Source organism: Syngnathus typhle, linkage group LG2 (genome assembly GCF_033458585.1).
Source record: "Syngnathus typhle isolate RoL2023-S1 ecotype Sweden linkage group LG2, RoL_Styp_1.0, whole genome shotgun sequence".
NCBI lineage: Eukaryota > Metazoa > Chordata > Actinopteri > Syngnathiformes > Syngnathidae > Syngnathus > Syngnathus typhle.
The window spans coordinates 20,588,450-20,615,536 of NC_083739.1; the positions used below are offsets into that span (position 1 = coordinate 20,588,450).

At 43.5% G+C, this 27,087-nt stretch overlaps 1 protein-coding gene across 9 annotated transcripts in view; it reads left to right on the forward strand.

Moving 5' to 3' along the window:
• casz1 (castor zinc finger 1) overlaps positions 1–27,087 on the forward strand; it is a 162,899-nt gene that overhangs the window by 109,064 nt on the left and 26,748 nt on the right. For 5 of the 9 annotated variants that reach the window (XM_061298002.1, XM_061297985.1, XM_061298012.1 and 2 more), the window contains 3 exons: positions 19,115–19,684; positions 24,395–25,292; positions 26,561–26,626. In XM_061298002.1, the coding sequence (XP_061153986.1) occupies positions 19,159–19,684; positions 24,395–25,292; positions 26,561–26,626 (1,490 nt within the window). In that variant the 5' untranslated portion in view covers positions 19,115–19,158. Of the gene's footprint in view, positions 1–5,596; positions 6,065–19,114; positions 19,685–24,394; positions 25,293–26,560; positions 26,627–27,087 lie in introns of those variants that run through there. The other 4 variants (XM_061298020.1, XM_061298027.1, XM_061297959.1 and 1 more) reach the window with 3 other exon arrangements.

The following is a 27,087-nucleotide window of genomic DNA, read 5'->3' on the forward strand; positions in this document are numbered from 1 at the left end:
TTGAGATATAAAATATGCATCTATGCAACGAGGATGTGAAATAGTCCAAATCAAGCTATTAAACCAAAGACAAGTTTTCTCAGAATTGTCCCAGGATCCAACCCCGATAGTATGCAAACACAAATATTTTCTTTTAATTAAAAAGGTCTCATCTCGCTATATCCTCCCCCAAGTCTGCTGGTGCTCTCACCGACCCCCCAGTACACACACAGCACACACACGCACACACACACGCACACACAGCACACACACACACACACGCATGCTCACAAGGTTGGTACTTTATCTACACTCCACACACACATACAGGCAAATTTGAGAAAAGTGATTATTTTAATTGTGGACTGGGCCTCGGATTCCTCTTGACTGGCTGTTAATCTGTCAGAGCCAGGTTGTCAATTAAGAACCGGGGACACCAGTAGTGACGGCTGTCCAGTTCACTGATAGCCCCCTGAGGGACAGTTAACCCTCACACAGCCCCACCAAAAAAAAAGAAAAAAAGCCCACCCTCTAGTGCTACCCCTCCTCTACAGGCTAGTACAGTCTACCAAAATCCAAGTTGGTTCCAAAATGAAGAGAGAGACTACAATTACAGAATGGGTAGTATTGTGCATGTGTCGATAAAAGAGAGTCATGTTGGCGTTGTGTGTGTGTGCGTTCATGTTTGCGGACATGCAAAACGCATGGTTTTGTGGGGGGGTGGCAGCTTGATAGTAATGCATGTTGATAGTATTAGTGATTCTTCATTTCAGAAACAGGGGCCTCATTAACTTCAGTCTTCATCAGGCCAGCGAGCAGCGGGCACATTAGGGGTCCACAGGAAGTCGGAGTACAGCAGGAGAGTGCATTAGGGAGGCCTGGGGAGACACACTTCCCCTCAGTTTCACTTCCACCTCCAGTGCTTTTCTATATCTTAATGTAGCTTTCAGAGGAATTCACATAGAGGTCAATAATTATACTCTTTAAATTATTCAGTCGAGGTCCTCTGTAATTGTGCTTTTTAGACGCTTAAACATGGACATGTTTTACCGTGCTTGACCGGGCGAGGAGAAAAGGGGTCCGCCTCGTTTTGACATGACAACACGTCACCCGCCAAACGAAAGAATAAATCGCTTTGCTGAGCAAACCTGTCATCGCTTCAGCTTTCTTAAATTCAGTGCCAGGACAAAGTTGCCAGAGAAACACAGCCACAACCGCGTGGGAATGTTTTGTTTGGGACAAGGGCGTGTTATCTTTGCAGGTCTAGGAGTGGAAAGGGTAGGGGAAAAAAAAAAAACTTGACTCCCCCAAACCAAATTTTCACCTCAAAGCCTGCCCCCCGCTACGTTGACACAACACTGTCAAGAATTAGTCAATTCTCAACACATCCTTGTTGAAATGCTCTTTTCTGCTCTTGTCACTAAGGTCTAATACTCTACGTATATTTCATACGCTAACAAGAGCGTGGCTGGCACACCTGCGGTGCCAAACACAGTCTGAAGACTTTTGTCACGGCCGCGGCAAGTCTGTAATTACTGTCTGATGGGTCTTAGCTGCTGCATTAAAATGGTGTTTATCCTGTCTGACCCAGACAGCCGAATCACAGCTCCCAAAACATTCTCTCTTCCTCTTTTTGTAGCCCAGGCTCGTTGGGTTCAGTTGAGAACCGTTGCCTTATAAAAGAAGATGTGCCTTTTGCTCCCCTCTGACACACCCACGCACAAATAAACATAAAAAGCTCATTTGTTAGCGCATTCATTTCAAAGGCCTGCGCTGGAGAATATTGTCGGGGGGGGTGGCGGAGTAATGCTTTGTCAAATGTTGACATGTGTTGCAAACATGGGGCCTTCAGCAGCAGTGTTTGCTGGGGCTGCTGCGGCACATTGTTGGCACATGAAGAGAGGATGCTTTGAAACAAGATTAGCCTCCAAATGGCCCCGCCTGACCCAACCAACCCCCTCCTCACTTTGCCCCATCAGTCCTCCTGTGCATTTGAGCGCATCCACGCTCGCATGCACGCGCGCATGCACGCGCGCCTGCACCGAAACGCTAAATGATCGGATCAGGTGAAATATTGCGCCGGTCTGTTGTCTCTCTGCACTGGACGCTCTTGTTCTGCCGCGAGGCCCAAAAGTTTGGCGCGTGGTCAGGGTGCGCTTTACTCGCCAGGAAGAGTACATCGCTGTCACCAAGGCCGCCCCCTCCCCTTGGCTTTGGGTCAGGGTGACACCGGGCAGGGGGAGGAAAGAAAATCCATCACCCGACACCCTGCCCCACAAAAATGAATAAAAATAGGAAAACAACATGCAAGGTCCGCTTAATACAAGAACACTTGCAATATGCTGATGTTTTGTTTTGCACACTGTGTTTGCTAAATTGCCTTTGACTGCGTGCATCAGTAATGAAACTTTATGTCCTTGTGGAGAGGGCAGCGAGTCTGTTCCAGTTAGGACCGGGACGATCACTCCTGTCTTTCCATTGTAAGACTTTTACTTTTCCTTTCTAATCCACGTGCTTATGAATAAATAAAGCACATGAAGTCATTTTTTCCATATTTGCGTAAATTGCTTTAAAAGCATTTTATCATGTCATAAAAAGCGCAATTGATCTGCTGGGCTTAGCCCATTGGACAGCTGTGTGTTTTGTTAATGGCCACTTTGCTCCAAGCAGCTTATTAAAAAATTTATATATAAATGCTAAAATTGCATAAATTATTTAGATACAGTAAGCATTTTTTTTTTTCGTTTTACTCTGGCAGGGAGGGGCTGCTATCAGTATGGAAATTTACTACAGTGTGATATCGTAATATATCCGGCCCGGCACATATGTGTCCTCTTCGCTACACCCCCGCACGCACATGCAGAGACGCTGGGAGAGAAAAAAAAGTATATATTTTTTGATGACTTCGTTTCAGCAACCACGGAATGTCACCCATATCCCAGTTGATTGTACTTTCGAGTTTTATGATGTTTTTCCATTGATTTGTTTCCCCGGCGCAGCTGCCGACCTCTATTGAGGGACGAACATAATCAGCGCTGACGCAAATTAGATGGTTATTCGTTTCGAAAATTGACAGAAAAACAATAAAAAAGATGAAATGCTCCCAAATCAATAGATATAATGAAATTCAAATAATCCGAGAGATGGGGTCTCCATGGCAACTGATAATGTGGAAAAGAAAACAATTTAATAAAGGACAGACACGCTTTGAAAACAGATTGGGGAGGGAGGGGGTCGGCTGTAAAGCGGGGAGAGGAAGGTGGGGGAGACGGAGGGATAGACGGAGGGCGGGAGGGAGAGAGAGGGAGGGAGGGTGGCCGAGGGGGTGTTCGAGACTCTAGTGCTTGCTCTATAGCTTGTTTCCCCCGGCGTGTGAAGGATCTGTGTCTGTCCCAAGGACACTGCAATAATTAGAAAAGCTTTCAGGCCAGAAAGTGCAGATTCAGGTTTTAATACACAAAATTATTTCAGGGGCAGTGAATCGGAAAACCATTTGTTGGTGACCTTCCCGAAAGACCTGCCCCCCACCCCCACCCCTCCAACACCCTCCATTCGGTGTGGGGCAAGATGGGGAGGCTATGTGGCAGCGCTGGCTGAGTTATAGCATATTTGTGTTTTTATAGAGGCATGGGGAATGGAGTTGGGGGCGAAGGGGGGTGTATGAGCTAAATGTGCGCCTATGATTGTTTGTGTGTGCATTCACAGGGGGATGGGTCACAGGGAGACCTTCATGTCTCCAGCGCAGAGTTTTTTTGGAAAGAGGCAAGGATCAGAGCGGGGAGAAAGTGCGCCAGCGACAGACGGCGGGAAGTTGAAAATCCAGCTTTATTTACAGATCACTTGTCAAAAGGAGCAATTTAAGGGGAATATGCCTGTTCCTGCGCCGTGACAGGCAAGGTAGCTGTTTAGAAGAGGGATGAAAAAAAAGCAAGAGCAAAAGACAAGGATAAACCTGAGTGCGAGGTAGTCAAACAGACTTTTTCTGTTGAAGACACAGAGCAGAGAGTGGCGAGGGAGGCGAGTGGGTGTTAAGTGACTTCATTTGTAGTCTATTTAAGGCATGTTTTACTTGTTCTTGTGCTGCTCCTCCATCACCTAATACTGCCTCTGCCTTCTCCTTCCCCGGTGTGCAGTATTTGGAGATAAAAAGCAATTATTTTCTGTCGTTTGGCTAAAAAGCTGTTTGTTTTTCAGCCTTGCTTGCAAAACAAGATTTGCAAGTACGTAGTACTTAATTCAAACATCCGCGTCCTGCTGTTTTCACAAGGGGTTGAGCCTCAATTTTTGTGTCATTAGAGGGCTTCGTTTGATTCAAATAAAGTTGATCCACCCTTTGTTCAAATGAGCGCACGTCCAGGATATCACATCTCGACTGCAGATACCTTATCCTGTTCTTGGCAGCAATAAATAGAAAAACAAGTCCTCACACAAACTTTGACCTGATAATAACACTTGTGATATTTTAATGGTGTGACGACTTGATGCGATCAGCACTTTCTGCATTATAAACCCTCTTTAGTAGTTGAGCAATATTTGATAAAATAAATCAATCCATGAGAATATGAGCAGGATAAAGTTCCAGCCTGTGTTAATCTCAGTGCTTTCTTATCTCCAAAGAAGAATCTGACAAATGCGCTGTGCCATTCTGCTGCTAATGAGACATCGCACTCCTTTGTCGAGTTTTAAACAATCATTTTGTTCCTTCCCCTGCATGATGTTTTTAAAGCAAACACGTTAAATTTGGCGTTAACAAGATGCAGCGCACCGACACGGCCTTGTTTAAACTCTTGACAGTCACATTCCAACTTCTTATCCGCTGGGGATTGTGCCGTTATTTGAAGACAAACACAAGAGATGGCACTCTTCCATGGGACAGCTCATATGCTCCAGTATTGATATTACAATGTGAAAAGTGACCCTCAAGTAGGAGAGAAACTAGAAATTCCCCACCGCAAACTAGCTGAGAGCCTTCAAATCTAACATGCCAGTGTCAATGAGCACTGCTTTCTATTTAAAAATAAATAAAAATAATACTAAGAAACTCCTGTTAAAGCTGAAAGATGAGAGTCGGCGTGTGTTTGTGTTTGTGCGCATGTGCGCACACCCACCACACACATACATACGCACACGCAGAGCACAAAGCAAGTGTTATCACTGTTAACAGCAGCACAAAACAGTTGATAGCCAGTGTTGTGTTTGAGTGGAAATTTGTGAGTCCAGAAACCCCCACAACCCCCCCCCCCCCTTTCCCTCCCCTTTCAGCAGCCGGTGTTGCACTGTAGCTCAGCTTTAGTGTATGAATGTGTGTTTGTGTGTGTGTGTGTGTGTGCGTGTGTGGAGAGAGAGAGAGAGAGAGAGAGAGAGAGAGAGAGACCACCACACTTGAGGGGCCAAGAGCCAAGGCAGGACAGAACCAGAAACGGCTGAGGGCCAACTCGCTGTTCAAATCACCCACTTTGAGGGCCAACTCGCTGTTCAAATCACCCACTTTACACCTGTCTCTCTCTCTCTCTCTCTCTCTCTCTCTCTCTCTCTCTCTCTCTCTCTCTCTCTCTCTCCCTCTCATACACACACACACTCACACCTACACACGCGCACATACACAGACACACACAAGCCGACACACTAACGCAGGTCGTGCTGTTCAGCGCAGGGTTCTTTGTGGCAGTGACAGGGGGTGTCCGTTAAGTGGCTTTCTCTTCCTGTGTGTGTGTGCTTGTGTGTGTGTGTGTTTGGTGACGGGTGGGGGACTGTGTGCGTAAGTGTGTGTGCCTCATATGTCTGTTGGTTGGAGAATCTTTATGAAGGACCCCTACTGGTAAAGTGGGTAAACTTGCACAGCTTCGACATCTGTGCTCAGAGGAGGGGGGGGAGTGGAGACAGACAGTGAGAGAGGAGGAGTAGGAGGAGGATGAGGAGTACAGAGTAGGAAAGAGGAGAAGAGTGTGAAGGAGAGAGGGAGGGAGAGAGAGAGCTGAGCCTCGGCGCTAAGCAGTTGAGGAGAAAATGCCTTGTTTTGTGGAGAGAATCCTTCCAGGGCAGGAGGGAGAGGTGAGGCAGAGCGTGGAGGGCGGTCTGCTGCCAGGTAAGACTCTCACACACCTACCCATCACCCAACCCTCAGAACCCCCCCCCCCCCAACACAGGCAAAACACACACACACAGTGCTACCTCGAAGTGAACCGCCGGGCTACTACTTGCAGCTGTCGATGATGGCGTGGAAGTGTGTAGAGAACAGGTGTCAATGTTAGTTTAGAATCGCTCTCTTCATAATGATGACGATGCATTTTTGCATTTAGAGCGTGATTTATATTGACAGACATGCAACTTTGTTCAAAAGTTCTCCCCTTCTGCAAAGGAACAAACTTTCATTACTGTTCAAAAGTAGGTTTTCTGGTTTCTTCAGAAGTCACATGTTAAATAACTTGTGCAAAATCTCTGTAGATGAAACATTTCACAACGGGCGAACTTTTTTTGCAGTGTTGTTATGTTATAAAAAAAAAACTTTAATCACTTTAATTTATGTTTTCATTTATAATTGAGTTTTTTTATATTTAGAATTGAGTTATTGAGATTGAGATTTAGTGTCCAACACTGACAGCAGCACAGATACCAGAGAGGGGACAAAACTTTTAAGTGTTACAAATTAATAAGGAACCGGTCAAATAAATTGTAAATTCAAGCAGCCAGTTAAATGTCGTTTTGAATACACAGCACTTTACAGTTATTCTGCCTTTTTAGGAGTTTGACCTCAAATAAAAAGTGCTGGATTTCTGCTCAAGTAAAGGATTACTACTCTGCCCACCACTAATGATATATTATTTATCTTTATTGCAAATGCATTTGATATTTTATGAAGCCCCTATTCAAGCAGTGGCAATGATTAAAGGCTACATCAATACATGGCCTAAGTACACCGTTGCACAGGCTAAAAAGGGAAATGATTCAAAAGCACCTTATATCCCCGTTGCTCTAATGTCAAGTGCAGATGTGTTTTTTTTTTTTTTTTCGGACACGACATTGAAATAATTTGCAGTGTGGAGATTGATTTGGCGGTTGAGACGCAGATGTTGTGATGGAGAGGTTTGTCATCTGAGGGATTTTCCACTCTGCACATGTAAACACTGTCCGAGGCTCAAGAGTACTGTCCGCGCCGTCGTGAAGGGGAGCGAATCCTCCTCGCGGACAATTCTATTTTCTTTTGCTTAAATAAACACGGCATCTTTGAGCACAAACACAGATTTACATGCGGCCCCTTGGGCGTCCACCTTGGCATGCCGCCACGTCGTGGTCCTCGTAAGTCAAGATGAGGAGCAGGCACAAGTCGGTGAACTTTTAGGATCACGTTTATTTGTCTTGTTAAGTAAATAAGTGGATAAATAAATAGATAGCTGGATAAGACAGCAGCTTCCTGAGTGAGAGGTGAAGTCAGAATTGAATTTGGATTGTGTTACCATGACGATCTTGAAACCCCTCCCGTGTCCCACAGGGCCGCTCTAGTTGCCGTGCGCCGGCGCGTGTTTGTTATTTAACTTTATGTGTGTGTGTGTGTTTGAGCAGTGGGTGGTGGTAGCTGCATTCACCAGAGAGACATTGTACTAAGCAGACATTTCCCCCTCTGTTTTCACTCTGACCTGGTAGGAGATTGATGACTGAATTGTGGAGTACATGTTAACAGTAACCGGTGATTTATGAAGATACTTAGGGTAAGTGAGGCCGCGCAGGCTGGAGGGGAAGAAAAAAGGGAAAAACAGATATAGCCTTTTAAGTTAATGTAAAAATATAGCCTTTTTTAGTCATAATTGTTATTACTGCTGCCGGGGCTGCGCAGGAGGGGTGACTTGGATTTGAGATGTGCACAAAGTGCAAAGTGAGCCTCTTTCTTTTCCGTTGGCCACGTGCCTTGTCTGGCTTTTGAACTCAACTTCAAAAGCAACTTTACTATGTGGAAATACAATTCAAGAAAAAACACTGCTACATTGGTGTCACATATATTATATAATGTACAGGGTAACCTCAAATAATAAGAGGTAAAAAAAGGAAATAAAAAAAAAGACGCTTCCTCTTGAAACCACAGTGGAAAACTTCTCTTGGACGACCTTTTGCACTGCAACAAGTGCACTGTGTGCTTTGGCTGCCCCACTCAGGCCAATTTCTCAGTCAGCCTCAAGATGCAGTTTTTGATTCATTATCTTTTTCTTGGCTCACGACTTCCCGAAATATTATTCACAAGGGGAACATTACCTCTCTATTCAAATTTTGGAATTCAATTCACTTGGATGTGATCTATGGCAGTTTTAAGCAAAAAACAAATTTGGGAAATAAGGCTTCCTGTAGAAAGAAGTATAGTACACTTTTTTTTTCTTTCAAGCCTCTACTGAGTGACTGAGTGAAATGTTTCCCCTTTTCGCTCAGGGACAACTTTATTTCTTACTAGGGATTTAACACTCACTCAGTCCCCACATAAATACAGCGTCCCTCAGCCGTTTGCTCGTCATAACTCACGCGCTAACTCTCCAGCTAACTAAACTCATATAGCAGAGCCAATGCTTGCTTGTCCTTTTACCTCAGTCTCTCCCTCTCTTTTTCTTCCCTTAAGCTGATTTATACGAGACGCAATCTCCTCCAACTGCTGCCTCACCGGGCGGTTCTGATCATCTCCTCGGCCCACTCGTGTGGTGCGTTTTACAAGAAATGCCCATTTGAATATGAGCCAGCCTAATCTCCTTCGAAGTCAGTCGAACGCTCAGAGAACGAACGTCCCGGACCTGTTGTAAGAAATACTATTCCTGCAGTTTGATAAATAAAAAGTACCCAGCAGCAGATAGGATTTGTTGATTATTTGTTTTCAGCTGACAAGAGCGCTCACGTGGGTTATTTACTGCGCATCTGAAATCAGAGTTCAATAGAGCCAGAGATAAGTTCAGTTTTCCGCTGTATGGTTCTCAACGCTGAATCCTGATCTGACTTGTGTTTCCACTGAGGGGTGCGTAGTCCATATGACGATAGTGGCATCATTTACATAAAGTCATTGACATCAAGTCAACTGTTTTAGGGCTGTTTGCAAATTAGAAACACAAACAACTTTTGCAGTCCGTTGAGGTCCTTTCCGTGCTGGCTGGAATCCTAACAGAAGGGCGGCAGAAAAAAATCTGGTGGCATTTGTTCTGTCAAGACCCTTAATAACTTTTGACAAGAGAAAACAATACTGTACCAAACTGTAGCGCAAACTGGGCTGGTAGCAGTTGGCAGGTTGGGAGGAGACTTTCTTTCCTTCTGGTAGGGTTCCTGTATTGGTTAAGTGCCTCCTGGCGCCTTCTGTTCTCACTGTTCTGTCCCAAAGGCCCGACTCTGACATCTCCTGAAGCATCTAAAGACCCTCTGAAGTCAAAATCGCCCATTTTGATGTCTCGTGGCAGTTTGTTGTATATGCGTTTGAAAACACGGTCCTTGCTTGGAGATATTACCCTCAGCACTTGTTGGTGGATGGGGGAGGAGGCTTGCGTTTGTCTTTTTCTCCCCCCCCCTCATCTCCCATCTCTCTTTGCTGTCCTTCCTCCCTTTTTGATCTCGCTATCAAATCTTCCCTTCTGTTTTATGAGTGACGTTTACCCCAGAGCGGCAAGGGAAATGGCTGGCGTAAGAAGACGTTTGAGAAAATGCGTCTTAGCAAGCGATCACCTTTGATAACGCCAAAGTTCCGCCGGGAGAGGAGAAGAAAGGCAACGAGTTGAAGAATTGTTGGAAATGAAAAAAAGGACTTGCAGGAGGGAGCCTCACTGTGATCCCAGCCTGGTAAACCAACATTGTACAGTAGAGCAAATTGTGCGGTGACGCATCATGGTTCACTCTGCTCTTGTCCACCCAGAGGACTGATCTGGATCAGGGATAGCACGCGGTGTATTTTATTGCACACCAGCTGGCCACCAAGTAATCTCATAATGATACAATGACATTGCGCACACACACGCACACTCATTTGCGCTAACAGGTGCTACCATCAAACACTTTAGTTGTGTCAAAAAAAAAAAAAAAAAGAAGAAATAATGGTGGAAGTGAGTCTTTGTCGGAGGACCGGCGAAACGAGAAATGTTCACTTTAGTAATTACTACCTCCATGGAGAAGCAGTGGAGAGGACAGCGAGTCAGGCATGCTACGAAGGAGGGCCCCGTGTGCACATAATGATGGGGTATCACTGCAGCTCTGACTGTGTTAATCTTGGAGCGCTACATGTATGCATACGTGCGTGTGTTTGTGCGTGTGGATGTTTCTGTAGCCTTCCGATCCAGTGCTTAGGTGCATTGCACAGTGTCTTTAAATCTGTAACATTCAATAGTGTAACCTCTAACTAAAGTATGCCTGTGGTTCAAAAGCAGACTAGGCTTATTTCTTTGATTGTGGCCATTGGTGTGCCATTGCATTTAAGTAATTATACATGATAAATACTTAAGTGCTGTGATTGGCCATCAACCTGTTTAAACCTATAATGTCAAACATACCTTTCACTCGAGGACGATACTTGATGACAACATATAAAAGATGCCATTCACTTTTTAGCCCGGCTATACTTGAGCAACGTGTTAATAATGTAGGCCCCTGCAGTGACAGTCACCGTTTCTTGAAGACCTTTGGGGAAAAGCACGCAACCGACAAGGCTCCTTCTTGACTTGAGTGTGTGCGCTCTTTGCAGAAGAGAGGAGCAAAGAATGGAGCAAAGCGTTCAGGGATGGAACAAGTAAAACTTTCGACGTGCTGCACCTTTTCCTCTTTTTTCTTCCACCTCCTCTTTCCATTTGAAGTTCTGAGGCACTCCTCATTTAAGCCTCATCGCACAGCAACACAGGAGAAAGTGTAATGAATATGTATCAAGACAGCATATGGCAGCAGTAGCAGTGGGACTAGGTGTGTCCAGAAGGTAGAGTGCTGCCAATGCATTATTCTCCATTCAAATCAGAGAAGAGGAGCTGAAAGGTGTTGAGCACCTTCTCAGATGGGCCAGTCGCAGAAGAATTACAAAAAGGCACCGTGTGAAATGAGCAAACAGCGAGAGGCTGTCATCAGTACAGAAAGCAGTCAAGTTTTCTTGATTTCATTTTTTTTTTCCACCCGACCCGGCGCTCGCTGACACAAACGTGATTAAAAGTGATCTTTCTGACACATTAGGATGCACACGGGAAGTAACCTCCTCTAAAGCGTTCATTATTAGATGCATGACAGACCTGAATATTTATAAAATACCTTTTAATAATTAATAGCAGCAATCTGCTCCTGTAATTCATCAGATTTGCACTTCAACGGAGTATCCGTTTTCACTTTAAAATAATAATAAGAGGAATATGAATGTTGCAGAAATGTAAAACGGGCAGCTGGATGCTGCAAGCCAGCGTTCGTCGCTACGGCTTTTGCCGTCGCGAGTTCAAGTCAAACTATATTTTAAGCCTTCCGTATTGCGCGGTCTGAAAAGCGTCAGTTGTTGTTGCGTGTGACAGCTTAGTGAGCGGCTTCTCTCAAGTGTCATGAAGATGCAGGAAACAAAGTTGGTTTGGTGTAGAACGCTCAAGTAGTTTCAGTGTTTTTTTTAAAAAGCTAATTTATTTGTTTGAGTCAACTTAACAGCACTTCGTTCAGTTTACCAAAATAGGTAACCGTCACACAGCTCTGTTTGTTTCATTTTTTATTTTTATTTTTTCCCCAAACCCCTTTTGAAAGGATTGTTTTATCACACCTTCAAACGCAGTCACTGCGCATTCCTCATTCGATTGAACTCCCAGAAACAACATTGTTCCTGTTTCAGGTGAAAACTGCCATGTTTGATTCCACTTCCTACTGAAGGTCTTTCAAAAAGTTCTCTTTTTTTCCACCCAAATGATGCGGTTTGTTTGACAGTGTGCAAAATATGACCTGTAGCTTTAAACCATTGCAAACTGAACCCACAATAATAACTCTCTGACACTATTCTATTTGTAAAAGACAAATATTTGTCACATGTCTGTAAATACTGTGGCCAGTATACTGAGTATGCACAGCAGCAGCAGCACATCATACACTGGTCCCCAGCCACATATGTATGCATGCGCAACAGTCATATCCTACTGGCATCTCAGACTTACTACTGTCGCTTCCATCCTGCTTGTAAGAAGACAAATGAAGTATCAATGAGGAGGTCTATGAAATCCCACAAGCAGGAAGACTCTTTCTCTTCACTTCCTCCTGCAGTCCTACAAAGAAACGAGTTTCATCAAATTTTAATCAAGCATCGGCAAAGTTTGTGCTGTATCATTTTATGGATGTGAGATAGAGAAGTGAGATTGAACAGGGTGACATGTTAACAGACAACTGTTAAATCTGAAGTTCAGAAGAAAAGAGCAAGAATTTTAAAGGCAGGTAATGATAAATGTCTGGAAAGACATTTTTCTTTTCTCTATTGAGAAAGGAAAGTCTGCTATATCAGGGGATGATGATGGAGGTCAACAAGAAGTAGAAAAACAAAATTGAAAGGTAACCTTGGACATCAATAAAGTCAGTCCTCAGGCACATGTGAGGGGATAAAGAAAAGTTACAGTAGCTATGAAACACTCTCCTCTCTTTTTAGAGCCCGGCATCAGGGAGTTTATTTATTTATTTATTTTATGTCGGAGTGCCTTATATGCTGTCAAAATGTCTTAAGCCTCTTATTAGAGGAATGCCACAGCTCATTTCCTTGTAATGCCATTCATATGCTGGTGAAAGAGGGCATGTCTAAAGATCTAAACAGCCAGCTTTTTAGGCCCCACATTAGGGCTTGTGTGTCATTGATTGACATTATTTGGCCTGACAGGGCCTCACATCAAGGTTAACCTCATGGACAAAAGTGCTGCCCGCACCAACACACATCGACACACACCGATGCGCTATGCTCATTCGCTCGCACACATGCCGTCATACAAAAAAAAAAAAGATCCTCAACCTCCTGTTGAGAGTTGTGGTGATGGTGTGTGTGTGTGCGTGTGCGTGTGTGTGCGTGTGTGTTTGTGTGTGTCATCTTCATTGTTGTGAGCGTGATGCCAGGTGGAGATTTCAAGACTTAATTGATAACTAATGGAGCGGCATGTGCTGAGTTTACCCTGGAGGATTGACACTGTGTGTGTGTGTGTGTTTGTGTGTGTGTTTGTGTGTAGTTTGACTTACTCAGCAGTGTATCTCCGGATTGTGCTGAATTAAATATGACCCCAAAAGATTACGACGTGCAGTGACACGTCAGTCTAGAGCATCTGACCTCTTTGACCAGCGGGTAATTGTCTTTTGCATACAAACAAAAAGTGTGTAACAATTCTGAACTCACACACACACACACACACACACACACACACACACACACACAAACAGGCATCATCTCACTCTCAACAAGCCACAAAGACAAAGTGAGATCCCCGTGACCAAACTACAAGTGAAGCAGTTAATCTGTACAGATATTAGCTGAAGGACCCTTGAGAGGTGCATCGCTGAGCCCCCTTCTCCACTGTACTACCCACGATGCCTTGCTGCCGTGCCACACACTGCAGCCGTGGGACAAACACTCACACACACGAGTTGTCTGCTCATTTACCGCGGCGCTCGGTTTATCGAATTGCACCCCTGCGAACGTCTTGAACGTGAACGTGGAAGCTGAGGCCCAAAACAAAGCTGCAAAAATAAATTACTCTTGCTATTCTCAGCAAAAGCTACTGAACCGTGTGTGCCTATTGTGTATTTATTTAAAGGCTGGACTCGTGAAATTGAAACATCTAAAAGCCAAGTCATCCCGCGCTTCCAGCTGCGAGTCCAGACTTGGCATACAATATTAACAAGTTAGCCATGTGCCCTGTGAATTACGCAAGGCAGCAAACTGAATAAAATTTGGGTTTATTTTGGTGCGATGCTGCCACAATGGGTCTTGTCACTCATGTCAGATCCTTTCGTTGCCCTCAAACCACTTTCGGGTGCTTGTCCTTTGCTCTGGAAAAGACCATAATTACACTGTTTGTGATCAAGCCCCAGGGCGTATTTGTCCTCAAGTTCAACATCTTTTCCTCTTCCCTCCGCACTTCAATTGTTTTCTTCGGCTGTCGTCCAGTGCGCCTTTCTTACTTTAGCGTCCGCTTTTGCCCCGTAACGTCGTGTTTGTGTTTTGTGGCGACATGACGGGAGCATGCCGCTTAGCTCGAAGGCTCGTGTGTGACAATAGCTCGTAGACGGTGCCAATATGAAACCGTCCAAATGGGCCATTCAAGGGTAGCCCTTTTGGAAAGATGGCACATTGGGTTAGGTCCCATTCTGGATTGAAAGCAGTAAGTGCTTTTTTGATAGCTCATAGAACAAAAAAAGGAAAATAAGCAGGCAGATGTGCGAGCACCTGATTAATAATAGAATAGATTTGTGTGAGGGGAGGGGTGTGCCAAGAAGATTTTCTGACCCAGGTTCGTGTCGCTGCACACCTGCACGCATGCACGCATGCATCGATCCTGGAGTGGAACCTGAAAAATCCATTCGATATCCAGAAGATAAAAAAAAAAACTGAAAGGGAACAAATTGTTACAAATTGATAGTGATGGAAGTTTTCCACAGCCGCGTGCAGGCTCCCACCTCTTCTGTTCTTCTGACTCTTTCTGCTCAGTCATATTTGTGATCAATGTGTCTACTCTGCTATTATCTTCTTTCATAAAAGGAAACAGAAACATCCCGTCAACCAGGGAGCTCCAAAATGAGCAGATTTACATTCGAGTTGGGGAGCGCTGTCCCAGCACCAACTAAAGCGGTTCCTTCAGGAAGACGCTGAGGCTCAGGTGGGCTGGCACGGCTCAATATGCTCTGCCAGCCCTTCTACCTCCAGTTGTAATCTGCCTGGAAGTACACACCCTTCTTTACAGCCTCTTCTCTCAATCCCCACTTCACATAAACTTTCCCCGTGATGTGCCCACCCCCAAATCTTCATCTATCATCTAGTTGGCAATGGCATTGTTTTTAATCATCAGAACCTCCAAATTATTATCGCTTCTGATGCGGCAATTAAAACTTCAGGTCAGAGGCACAACGAGCGGTGATCAGCAGCCGAGCTGAGAAGTTTTAATTAGACGATCAGAACCATTAATGCACAAAAAAAAAAGGTGTGCGCTGGGAAATTAACGGGAACGTCTTAATCAGGGTTAGCGACTCCGAAGAGGAGTCAAGTGAACAGAGAGCAAAAAACAAATCATTTCCGCACCACTGGGACAAAACTCAATTAAATATGGATGCGGAAAAATGGAAATTTCTCGGCATCAGCTTCACAGACTCTTAGAAAAGTGTAGCAAAATCTCACACAGGGGTTGACGACCTTGCTTATTGTTATTCTTGTGTAATAAAAATGAGAAAAGAGGCCAGATGCTGGGGTTCAGGCGCTGTGGCGCACGTCTCCCAGTGACTTTCCGCTTGACTTCCTTGCGCAGGAGAACAATTTTAAACACTCTGCCTGTGATGGGCGCTGCAATTTGGATAACACACACACACACACACATATATCTCAAAGATACAGCCAAGGTTCAAGGAGGTACACACTGATTGATTCATCCACCAAGGGTTCATAAAGTTATAAACTAAAGCAAATCTCAGTTGCATCATGTAAAATAATCTCCATCTCACGGACACTGTTTGTATTAATTAAGTCCAGATATTGCTTACTTATTTGCCTCTGCATCATTCATATTGGAACTCAGCAGGAATCGTCAACAAATACGTAGATTTAAATAGTTGTTATGGGCCAAATGCATTTAGTGTGCTCATGACACTAAAGTAGGTCTACATCAACATCTACCACTCTTATTCGGACTATAAAACTCAGCTTCACAAACAAACTATACTATAGATTTATGGTCCGCACATTGGTTTTTATAGCGGCACCGCGCAAGAAAATCTACATGTAATTATTTACAACATAACACATAAAGTACTAGCAAAATGGACGAAGACAGCCAACTTAGCTGTGACACAATCTGTGTGTTGTCCTTTAATTTCTTTGAATTTGTTTTTCACCATAATACCATCAGTGGAAAAGAATTGGACCCGGATGTAAAGCCAGACAAAGGTAAAGCCGTGACCCCCGCTCGTCACAGCCATCATGAAAATTCCCGCACGCTTTACTCGAAAGCCGCCTTGATTATGCACTTCCAACAGCGTTATTAGGATTTGAAACGCCACTTGATTGGGTGTGATATCATTCTGGCACGCAAACAGAGCGCCGACAAAAAAAATAAATGATTAGAAAATAAGACTTTTGGGGAGTCGTCTGTCAGCTCCACAGAGTGTCAAGCGACTATGCAAAAAAGCAGGGCCCTAAAAAGAACTTTCTGACTCAACTTGAATCGGAACCAAGCCCATTTGAAAAAAATTTAAATATTTCCCATCATTTTCTTCAGGTTTTGGCCTTATACAGACATGAAATGGTGCTTGTTCTTTGCTCTGCACTGTTTCCAGCAAAAATAGTGTCACACTTAACATAAGCAGTAGGAGAAATTAGGTTCAGATGTTATGTTTGACTTCAAACCACCTCTTTTTTTTCAACTCACAATCCTGACTGAGCTGTCAACTCACTGACAATTAGCACACAAGAGTAAAACAAAGTGTAAATCGGTCCAATCCGCACGGCAGCCTTGTTTTTCTTCCTGATATTCATTAATAAGGCAGAACGCTTAGCGGACTCGCTGGGAGGTGGAGGAGTCTCTCCCGGAGGGAAAAGTTGTTCTTTCATGTAGGTCCCCTTAGATTTGATATCATTGTACGCTATCATGCACGCAAACGACTTGAGGTAAACAGCTTTAGTGTTACCATAGCAATCTGTAATGTAAGCAAAGGGCAGAGAAAAAAAAAGCCGCTGCGGACAGAAACCTCAGCATAAATAATGGTGAAGAGACAGCTTCTATAAACCATCCAACCTTAACACCATCCTCCTAGGAGGCTTTTGAGTAAGTTCTGCTCACGTTCTTTGTTGTTAAAAGAGAATCTTACATAAATAGTCTCTCACGGCGAGAAACAACTGTGCAGGGGTCATTTTCTATGAGGATCCAGAGATGGCAATGCAAAGGAATAGGTAGTTAAAGCATGAAATACGGAACACGGTAAAAAGAAAAAAAAAGACCTCCTCTGCAACACTCAAATGACCTCAATCTTCCTTGGAGTGTACTTGTAAAAAAAAGTTGGAAATTTATGTCTTCCACTTCCTAATAGTTTTTCCAGCTGATTTTGTTTCTCTAGCAGCCCCCGCCCCATGCCCCCCCCCCTCCTTTCCCCCCCAAAATTGCTGTCCTCTAAAAGGTTACCCTTTCAGCCTTGCTTGCAATTGTCTAACACTAATTTGTTGGTGTAATGTGCCGTTGCTACTTGCCCCCACCCCCAGCTCTCAGAACGACATCATTCCCGGAGTCATTGTTTCACTGAGGAAGTGTGCAATGTAAATACAGTAACTGAGAAAGCATGTGTGTCGAGCGTCGCTTGCATTGTCCGCTGACGGGGTGATTTGTACACTCCCTCCAATGGTATATCCTCTAATGATTCTTTGCAAAAGAAAATGAAAACAGGATTTTATGTTGCGCCGGCGTGATTTACATAATGCCAGCAATGGCTCACGCGTGATTGTGTTGCGTTTTATGGCCGAGGGAAAATGAAGTGGCTTGCACTTGTTATAGAAAGTCAATTGAGTCTTAAAGATAGAACTTTGCAACCTATGATATCATGCATTCCTCTCCAGTGAAATTGCGCGCATATTATGTTAGGCGAGATGCAGAGTCAACACAACGAGAATAAATATCTGCTCCAGCCGGCTGCTGGAGCTTTACGTGAAATGAAAAAAACAGATCACAACTTTTAAAAATATCACGAACGTCGCGTCGCTCCGTCGTTATTTACAACCTCGATAAAAATCTGGCCTTGAGTCAGAGTCTGCAAAATGCCGTTGCAAGGTGAACTTTGGTGGCTCTGGAAATAAAGTGAAAGGTAACACAGTGCACTTTCTGCCCTAAAAAGGTAGCTCGGGATGTGGAATGCCACAGGCAGCTGTTCCTGCCTCATCAGAGGACATGTTATAAAGATAGACCCACTTGGGTTGAAATAATGCCACCCGTTCCCGCCCCAAAGCGCACACTCTCACACTCTATTGTTCAGAGAGGCCGTCCGAGGGGGAGTCGGCCCGTACGGCACATCCATGTCGCATGTCAAACGCGCTAACTTGCTGCATGTTTTTTGCATGACGCACTACCGTCACCTCAAACTTCAAACATCAAATCAGTCTCACAGTCAGGACCGAGGCTCATGTTTTTAATCATAAGCCGGTACGCAATTTCATTTTAATCATGGCTTGTGCTCGTAAGTATTTGTTCATATATATTACATTTGAGGCCCCAATGCTTCATACCTTTGTCCGATTTTCAGTCAAAGTGACTTTCTCCAGAAGAATTGAAGAAATTTAAATGCAAGGAAAAACACATTCGCATAAAAATTAAATAGAGTATAGCTAGCGCAAATCTAACTTTATTTTGACACATTTGTGAGTCATTTCTAGTTGAAAGATACAATAAATAAAAATGAACTTTAATTCTGGCCATGTCAAAGAGCTTGAAGGATTTTTCTAAGTCAGAATAACTTTCTTTGATTGACTCCACTTCCAACGTGTTTTAAAGCTATGCCCTGCTCCCCTTTTTCAGACCGGACCAAAGCCTCTTGAGGTGCGAGTGAAGATAACATTTCAGTGTGTCTATAGCTCTATCATGTGAAGGATTATGTTGCCCGCTTGTACTGTAGTAGCATAGTGGGTTAAGGGATGTGGGGAGGGGGTGATACGTACATATCTGTCTGTGGTTTCAGCTGCCACTGCTCTTTTCTCCTTGTTTTTTTCCACCACCCTGAGCTGCCAGTGGAGGTGCCACTTGGAAAGATATGTACAGTATCTCTGTGTCCTCACTCCCGTGCTCTTTTTAAGTGCTTTAGGGGTTATTAATAGCGGCGGTTACCATTCAATGTCCGTTGTTTTTCCATTGCGATATTTGAAATTCAATGTTGTTTATGACTGTGAGGTTTGCAACAAACCCGAAGGTTCGCCCGTCAAATTGTGACACTCTTCTGATCAACTCTTTTCCTTCTCCTTCCTCAGCTGAAAGGAGTTTATGCACTGAAACGACCTCAGGAAAACCCAAGATGGCCGCCAAAAGGAAAGGTGGCCTAAAACTCAATGCTATCTGTGCCAAGCTGAGCCGCCAGGTGGTGTGTGACAGTAGCTCACAAAATGCCGAAGGAGACCAGAGCGTAGCTGAAAACAGCGAGCGCGGCAGTTCCCACTACGATGACAATGAGACCAACTTCCGCGAGAGCCTGAGCTTGAGTCAGAGCCTGGAGGAGGACCAAAAGAGACGCGAGGCCATCGAAAAGTGGGTTAATGGCGAGTATGGCGAAGAGCCGCCGGCGCCCGAGGGCGGCGACGAGCAGGAGCACGAGCTCCAAGACGGCGACGACCAAGACGCCCCACCCGTAGGTGTCTACATGGTCCAGCCCAAAGGCTGCAGCGACGACGAGGTGAACAACGGCGAGGAGGCGGAGCCCTTGCTTGGCTCTCAGGATGGCAGTTACCACGACGACAAAGATGCTGACGACAGGCTTACCAAGCCTGACGCCTACATGCCGCCGAGCGAGGTCCCGAGCCGCCAAGCACCCTTCTCCTCTCCAGGTACATTTGGGCTGAGCATCCTCCAGTCACATGGCTCAGCACCCTCATTTTACACATTCCTTCTTGTGGTATTAAGAGGCAACGGCTCAAAATGCATGTGCATGCGTGCGTGCGTGCGTGAGAGAGAGAGAGAGAGAGAGAGAGAGAGAGAGAGAGAGAGAGAGAGAGAGAGAGAGAGAGAGAGAGAGACCACCACACTTGAGGGGCCAAGAGAGATTGCCACATGCACACAAGCTTAAGTGTGCCCATCATTGGAGAGTGACACTCTAGAGTTGCATTATGAATAGTCAATGACATTATTACACTAAAGACGGATTCAACTGGCCTGCTGGAGGGGGAACATAGGAACTTGTCAGTGTGTGCTAAACTGTATGAAGAACTTCATAAATGGAGTAGGCTTACAACACCAGGCCGTTGTAGCAGCTGTGCGTGGTCAAGAGCACATGGCGGGGCCGGGCTAAGCTTCATATTACACTCAGGATTACATATTGAGTCTTTGATTGTCCTAAGCTAACTAAAGTTAGCCACTGCTGCACCATCAGCTTCGCTATGCTATGCAAGCATTATTATCTACCAAGGGATCGTGAATCATCATCAAAACATAGCATCCATGGCCCTCCTTTTAAATTCAAGATTCAAGAGTTTTTATTCGCCATGTTTGAGCGTGCCAAACAAGGAATTTGACTTTGGTAAAAACACACCCTCTGTTCAACATTTAGGTGACTAACAACATTACTAACAAATCACTCGAAAAGAAGATACACAGGAGAAATGATGTCATTGATTTGGTCCATGGGTATTTTTTTTGTATAGGAACTACTACTTTAACAAACCTTTTCATATACCAACAGTAAGTTTAATAGTAATCAGTAAATGTTTTTGGAACGTGGGAGGAAAATGAAGCACCCAGAGGGAAACCACGCAGGCATAGAGAGAACATGCAAATTCCCCCAGGCCAAAGATGAATTCAAACCCCATACGTCAAAATTGCGAGGCAGACGTGCAAACGAGCGATCCACTGTGCCAGCCGCCCTTTTTGCCTTGAATTAAAATAAGACATTTTCAAACATCTCCTTTTTTCAAACATCCCCACGACCAAACCAGTAGGTAAAACATTTTCTGAAAGGTCGGTGAGTACATCGATCTCGCGCATGTGTTTTCTTAATTGTTGTTTCATTGTTTTTTTTAATCACTACACAACACCAAATAAATGAAAACAATATTTTCAACAGGAAAACATTATTTTGTAAAACACTTCAATGCAAAAAACGAATTTTAGCCAGTTATTTAATTGCATAATGGCATAATTGCTAGAATAATTTATTCTAAAATATTATAAACCAACAGTCCTAATTGAAACACAAATTAAAACACTTTAATGCAAAAAACGAATTTTAGCCGATTATTTCATTGCATAATGGCATAATTGCTAGAATAATTGATTCTAAAATATTATAAACCAACAGTCCTAATTAAAAGACAAATTTTCATTTAAGAATGCGCAGTAAAATGTAATATTGCAGAGTTGAAAACTAAACCAAAGATAAAATGCTAGTTTGGTAGACATATCTAAAAGGAAAAAGCTTTGCGTGGTTCATTTTTGTTCTTATGGTCTGTCAATATATACCTAGAATACTTTAATGCAAAAAAAACGGATTTTAGCCAATTATTTAATTGCATAATGGCATAATTACAAGAAGAATTGATTCCCAAAAAAATTAAACTAACAGTCCTAATTAAAACACAAATTATCATTTAAGAATGCTCAGTAAAAAGTAATATTGCAGAGTTGAAAACCAAATTGAAAATAAATGCCAAAGGAAAAAGCTTCTGTGGTGTTCATTTTTGTTCTTATTGTCTGTCAATATATAACTAAATGTGTCTAAAAGAGTATTACTACAACACTTTATTTTGTTTCCTTCAGAGAGAGTTCTTTCTTGATTGTAAGTAGGGCATCTATACTTCTGTGTTTTTGCTCAGCTCACAATTAAAACGTTTTTTTTTCTCCCTCTCTCTTTCTCTCCCTCTCCACTGTCGTTCAAAGGCTGATGCGCAGTGCACATAATTATGCATATAAACATAGTGGCTTAATTATCTCTCACAACATCAGTGACAATGTAATTAACAAACATTGCAAGATCAATGAGAGAAACTGCGACCTTCAAAACATTTAACTCCTCTCGCTGAAGCACCGTGCGGGATTTCCTATCAGTGCATAACTCTTGAATAATTTTCAAGATGATTTCAATGTCGAATGAGCGCCCCCGTCTTTATATGCCAGTCAACAGGAAATAAGAAATGCTCATATGAACCAACAAAATCAAAATAAGAATAATAAGACAATTATTCATATTGTTACTTTAAGTTAGTATGAAATGTAACGTAATGTAATGTAGACAAAAAAATCCATATCTGTTTTAAGCAAGTGCCGGTATGATTCCAAAGTGACAAGCCTGGAAATGTTCCGTCTCGAGATTAGTCCATATATAGCCTCTGGCGTGGACCTTTATCATCAGCGACACCTCTGCCTCTCGTCCCGTTTGCAGACCAGCTATGCCACACTGATGTCCATATTTGGCTTACCTAAAGGATATATAATGCCCATCTGTTATCATATCTGCGAGGGAAAATGTGGCCTAAAGGCAGGTCTGTATCTTGTAGCATTTTCAAGTGGAAAAGATAGGGAAGATTTTCCAGTGACACCAAAGAGAACCTTCAGTGGGTAAAAGAAAATTAATGAATTAAGATTTCCATGATGTTCACATTAGAAAAGATCGATAGAACGTTAAACGTCAGTCTGATAGGGCTTGAGTGGGAAAAGTCATTTGCACTGTTTAAAAAAAAGGTTATCTCGTGTGTGTGGCAGCCCTAATCCTTGCAAGCCAACATCAGTTGCCTTACACAGATAGCATACGCGCATGGCTTCCTCTTTAAATATACACTCCTCGCTCATTTTTTTCTTCGTTCACAGAATGATGATACCGCAAGTAAATAAAATGCTTTCAAAAAGCAGATTGGCACCGACACAAATTCCATATGTTTTTTTTATACAATACTTGCACTGGTGTAAAAAAAGGACATGACTCAAAGTCAATACGGATTAATCATAGCAGGGTTGATGTTTACATAAGTGATTATGATATATGTTTAATTTTCGAATTGGCAATTTAAAATGCATGGTGAGTGAAACCGTTTTATTATACCTCAAGTAGTCCAGTGGAGCGCTATCTGGTCTTATAACTGGTATAGGCAGGTCTACCCTAACTTTAGAGATATATGATCCACTGCGCCCTGAAATGAGCTGAAAATATACAGCAGCACCAAAGTCCATTCTGACATTCTCAAGTCAGTCACACCTGTTGTGGAGGTTTAGTCCAGTTATGTGTATTGAAGCACATTTAAATGTTGTCAATTGTACCCCTGCTAAAAAAAATATTTAAAAAGTTGGAAGGAAACATGAGGCAACTCTAGTTTAAGTTTATGTGAAAACATTTGGTGGAATAATGTGTGGCCAGCTCATTCATTCTTTCATTCATTCCTCTTAAATGTTTCATGCCCTTTTCGATCCACCGGATACTCTTTCACACTGATCCACCACGCAGAAGAGCGACCCCAAAGCAGTGGGTGGAAATGTGAGGATTATTTTACATGCTACGCAGGAGATGTGAAAAGCAGAGCACTGCAACTCATTTAGCAATAACGGAGAAATTGGAGACAGGAGCTGAAATATTTGTGTATTAATTACATGAGTGGTAGGCGGTATTACCTCTGACCAGCTTAAGTGTGCTCTGCGGCTGAAAAAGTAATAAAGCACTTTTTAAATGGGTAATGGCAGTCATGAGAACTTTGGAGAAAAACATTTTACAAAATGTTGAGCACTATTCTATGTAGGAATGTGGATAATGCTGCCTCGAGGAGTTGCCAGAGCGTATGTAGTAGTTCTCATAGTGGATCATGAACATGCTGTTCTTTTTAGAAAGCACAAAACACGTGAGTGAGTTTTTGGGGAAGTGGGGGGGTAGCAAAATATGTGTAGCAATGAATAAACAAGTGAAGAAGTTGAAGGTAGTATAATTGATTCAAAGTAATAAATAGCATTCAACATTGTCAAATACCAACATGCTCGTTTCTAAAGAACAATTACAAAACTACTTTGTTGAAAGTTTCAAAAGTTGGAAGTCATTTCTTTCTTCTGAAAATGCAGTGGATACAATTTTTATACATTTACTGCAATTTAACAATTAATACATAATCAATTTTCACAAAAGAAATGCAGTTTGTGGTGAATTGATTTAGCCAGAATCAAAACACAATAAGCCGTTTCAAAAATATCCAAGGTTTGTGTTCAGCATTTGCTCGATCAAGTCAACCTGCAAATTCTGCAGCAGCTTAACGTGAAACCAAAACAGGAAAAGCGCTACCTCAGACTGCCTGTTGATTGTTTGTCAAATGAAAACAAAGTACATCAAGCCTGTTGTGTAGAACACTTTGCCAGTGTTTTAGTTCATCCAATTATATTTGCGTATTTTATCCTGATATATCTTATACTGTATGTACTTTTCAGTTTTGTTTTATGATATTTTAAAACTTCGTTTTAGTGATGTAAAATACTGGACTGATGGGAGACTAATGAAGAGGTCGTCAAGGTTTTGCCTGTATATGATAGTATATACGTTTATGATATAAAATATGGTCTTCCCACTGTTTCAGGTGAAGCATCTGCCCTCCGAGACTACGCAGCCAACACAATGAACGAGTTTTTGGGAATGTTCGGCTATGATGACCATCATATGCGGGATGAGCTTAACAAGAAGCTCAGCTTTGACAAGCTCAAAGCCGCTACCTCAGACCCCTCATCCCTCAGCAGCGAAGAGGCCTCTCGGCGAGCTCGCTTCTCCAAGTATGAAGAGTACATCCGAAAGCTAAAGGCTGGCGAGAACCTACCTTGGCCCATGCATGCTTCTCCACCCAAACCAGATGACCTCAATTCAAAACTGTCCCAAGACAAAAGTTCAACCATGACCCAGACCTCCGGTGGCCACCCAGCGGCCGAGCCTCAGATCTTCCCCACGAGCTTGGATCACAAGCAACAAGGAGGAGCTCCATTGGCTGCCGCACAGTCATCTAATCCCTCTCACTTGCAGAACATGGCCTCCCGAGCCTCCAAGTATGACTTCTTCATCCAGAAACTAAAAATGGGGGAGAGTATTCAGCCCAATGGTAATGCTTTTAAACGACCCTCCAAATATGACCTGGAGAACGTCAAGTTCCTGAACCTTTTCAAACCAGGTGACGGTTGCCCCGACATGGGCGGCGCCATCGCCTTTAAGACCGGTAAAGGTGGCCGCCCTTCCAAATATGACATCAGAACAATCCAGAAGCTGATGCCAGGGAATCCCGAAGGCTCGCTCATGCCCAACATCCTTGCAACTGCACCGGGGAACCCTGGAGCTCCTGGTGTACCCACCATCGGCACAGCTGGGGCCGGCATTGCACCGGGACTCACCGTGGACCAGACGGGCCATATAAGCTTCACCACATCTGACTACCTGAAGTCCAGCTTTTCCAAAACTGACTCCATCACCACTGGCACCGTGTCCTCCGTTAAGTAAGTCTGCTCACTTGTTCCCCTTTCCACGAACATGCTCTTCCAATCTTGTCTTCAACATTTGACTTAGGTGACAAGTAAAATGAGATGAACAATACATAGATCCTAAAAGTTATTCAACAATTTAATACAACTATTTGAAATAACACACTTGGTGTAGGGTTACAGTTCTCAAAGAAGCAGCTTGGAGCTCCTGTGATTTCACACACACATGTGGCTGCTACAGCGAGTCAGTTTGCGCTACGTAAAGGTAATTACCTCCGTGGAAGCCAATCGCACTGTAGTATGAAATAGTGCATGGAGCCCAATAGGACGGCGACATGATGAGTAGCGAAGGCACATGAAGTGTTTACTCGCTGTAGAGGCCCCTCGGAGACTGATTTAGCACAGTCATCGCAAGTGACTGACTTGGTTCATTTTGGCTCGGGTGTAACAAACCTCTCTTTAATTACTTTGGAGTCACGGCTAACCTAGCGGCGAGTCACAGGGGCACATGCAACACTGCCTGAGGAGTGTGCTTTAAAGCAATCCAACGAGAGATAGGCATGTGTGCCCTAGCGGTACCAAATCACTGTTTGATGAGTTTTAATCTCGTTTCTGCTTAGGTGAGAACTATCAAAGGCAGCGTTCAAGAGCCCTCAGGCGCATCTCCCTCAGGGTCTGCCCCCGGTTGTTGGATTATGGCTCGCACGAGCTACAAGCTTGGCTAACTGACCCGTTTAGTGGGAGACATGGTCTGGCAGGACGTCCTCCCCTCTGGGCCAGATTAACCTCAGGTCATTCCCCATGTGGAGCTTCACGTGGAGCTAAATGCCGCTGCTGAAAGTGGCATTGTACCTGTCATCCTACAGATAGTTTACTTACTAAGGGAGTTTTATCTTGGATGAAAAAAATGCTATCTATTTGAATCCAGTCCAAATGGAATCAGCTGGGTGTCTGTGTAGTCCCATAAAGAGGATAGAATTTTCTTCCGCCAGCCCATTATCCAGTTTTGCATATAAGCACTCACCGAAACACCCCCATAAAAGATTAATGTCCTTTTTGCTCCTGCATTTCTCCTTCCATTGGCTGAAAGGCCATGCATCAAATGTGTGCTCCTTCCATCTCTGATTCATATGGCACGGGAAAATGCTGCTCTGCCACGAGAAAATGTGAATTGATAGTCGAAACTTTCCGCAAGTAAATATTGTGTCACTTTGTGTTTATTAACAACAGGCAGCCCAAACCTGCCATTAATCCTGTCCCTTTTGTGTTTTCTGCCGCGTTAGGAATGGGCTGCCACCAGATAAACCTGCCAGCGACGACGTCAACCTCTACCAGAAATACATCGCCAGGTATGCAAATCCCTCACTGGGTCATGCTAAGCACCCATGAAAACAATACATTCAAACAGAGACAAAGCATTTCCATTTCCGCTGATGGTGTTTTATTCAGTGCTGTAACTAGATTCTGCGGTGAAGATGCTCCATGCGCAGTGAGTTGATTAAGAAAGACTTCAATTTATGTGGCGAGTGGGACGAAGGGTAATGAAAAAGAAATGGCTTGATTGTGCCTGTGACTGTAAATGTTTGAATACATTCGCAGAGAGTACATACAGTATGTCTTAAAAACATGCCTTTTATTTTACATGGCCTCGGAGAAAACTAGTTGTTCAATTTGGCGTCAGTAGTCCAAACATGGTAGTCTGATTAATATTGTGTTTGTGGAACATGAATTAAATAGTATAAAGGCCTAAGGGCTAATCTTGTGAACTTTGCATGACAAACCGACAAAAGGTGAGCCGTGATGAAAAGTC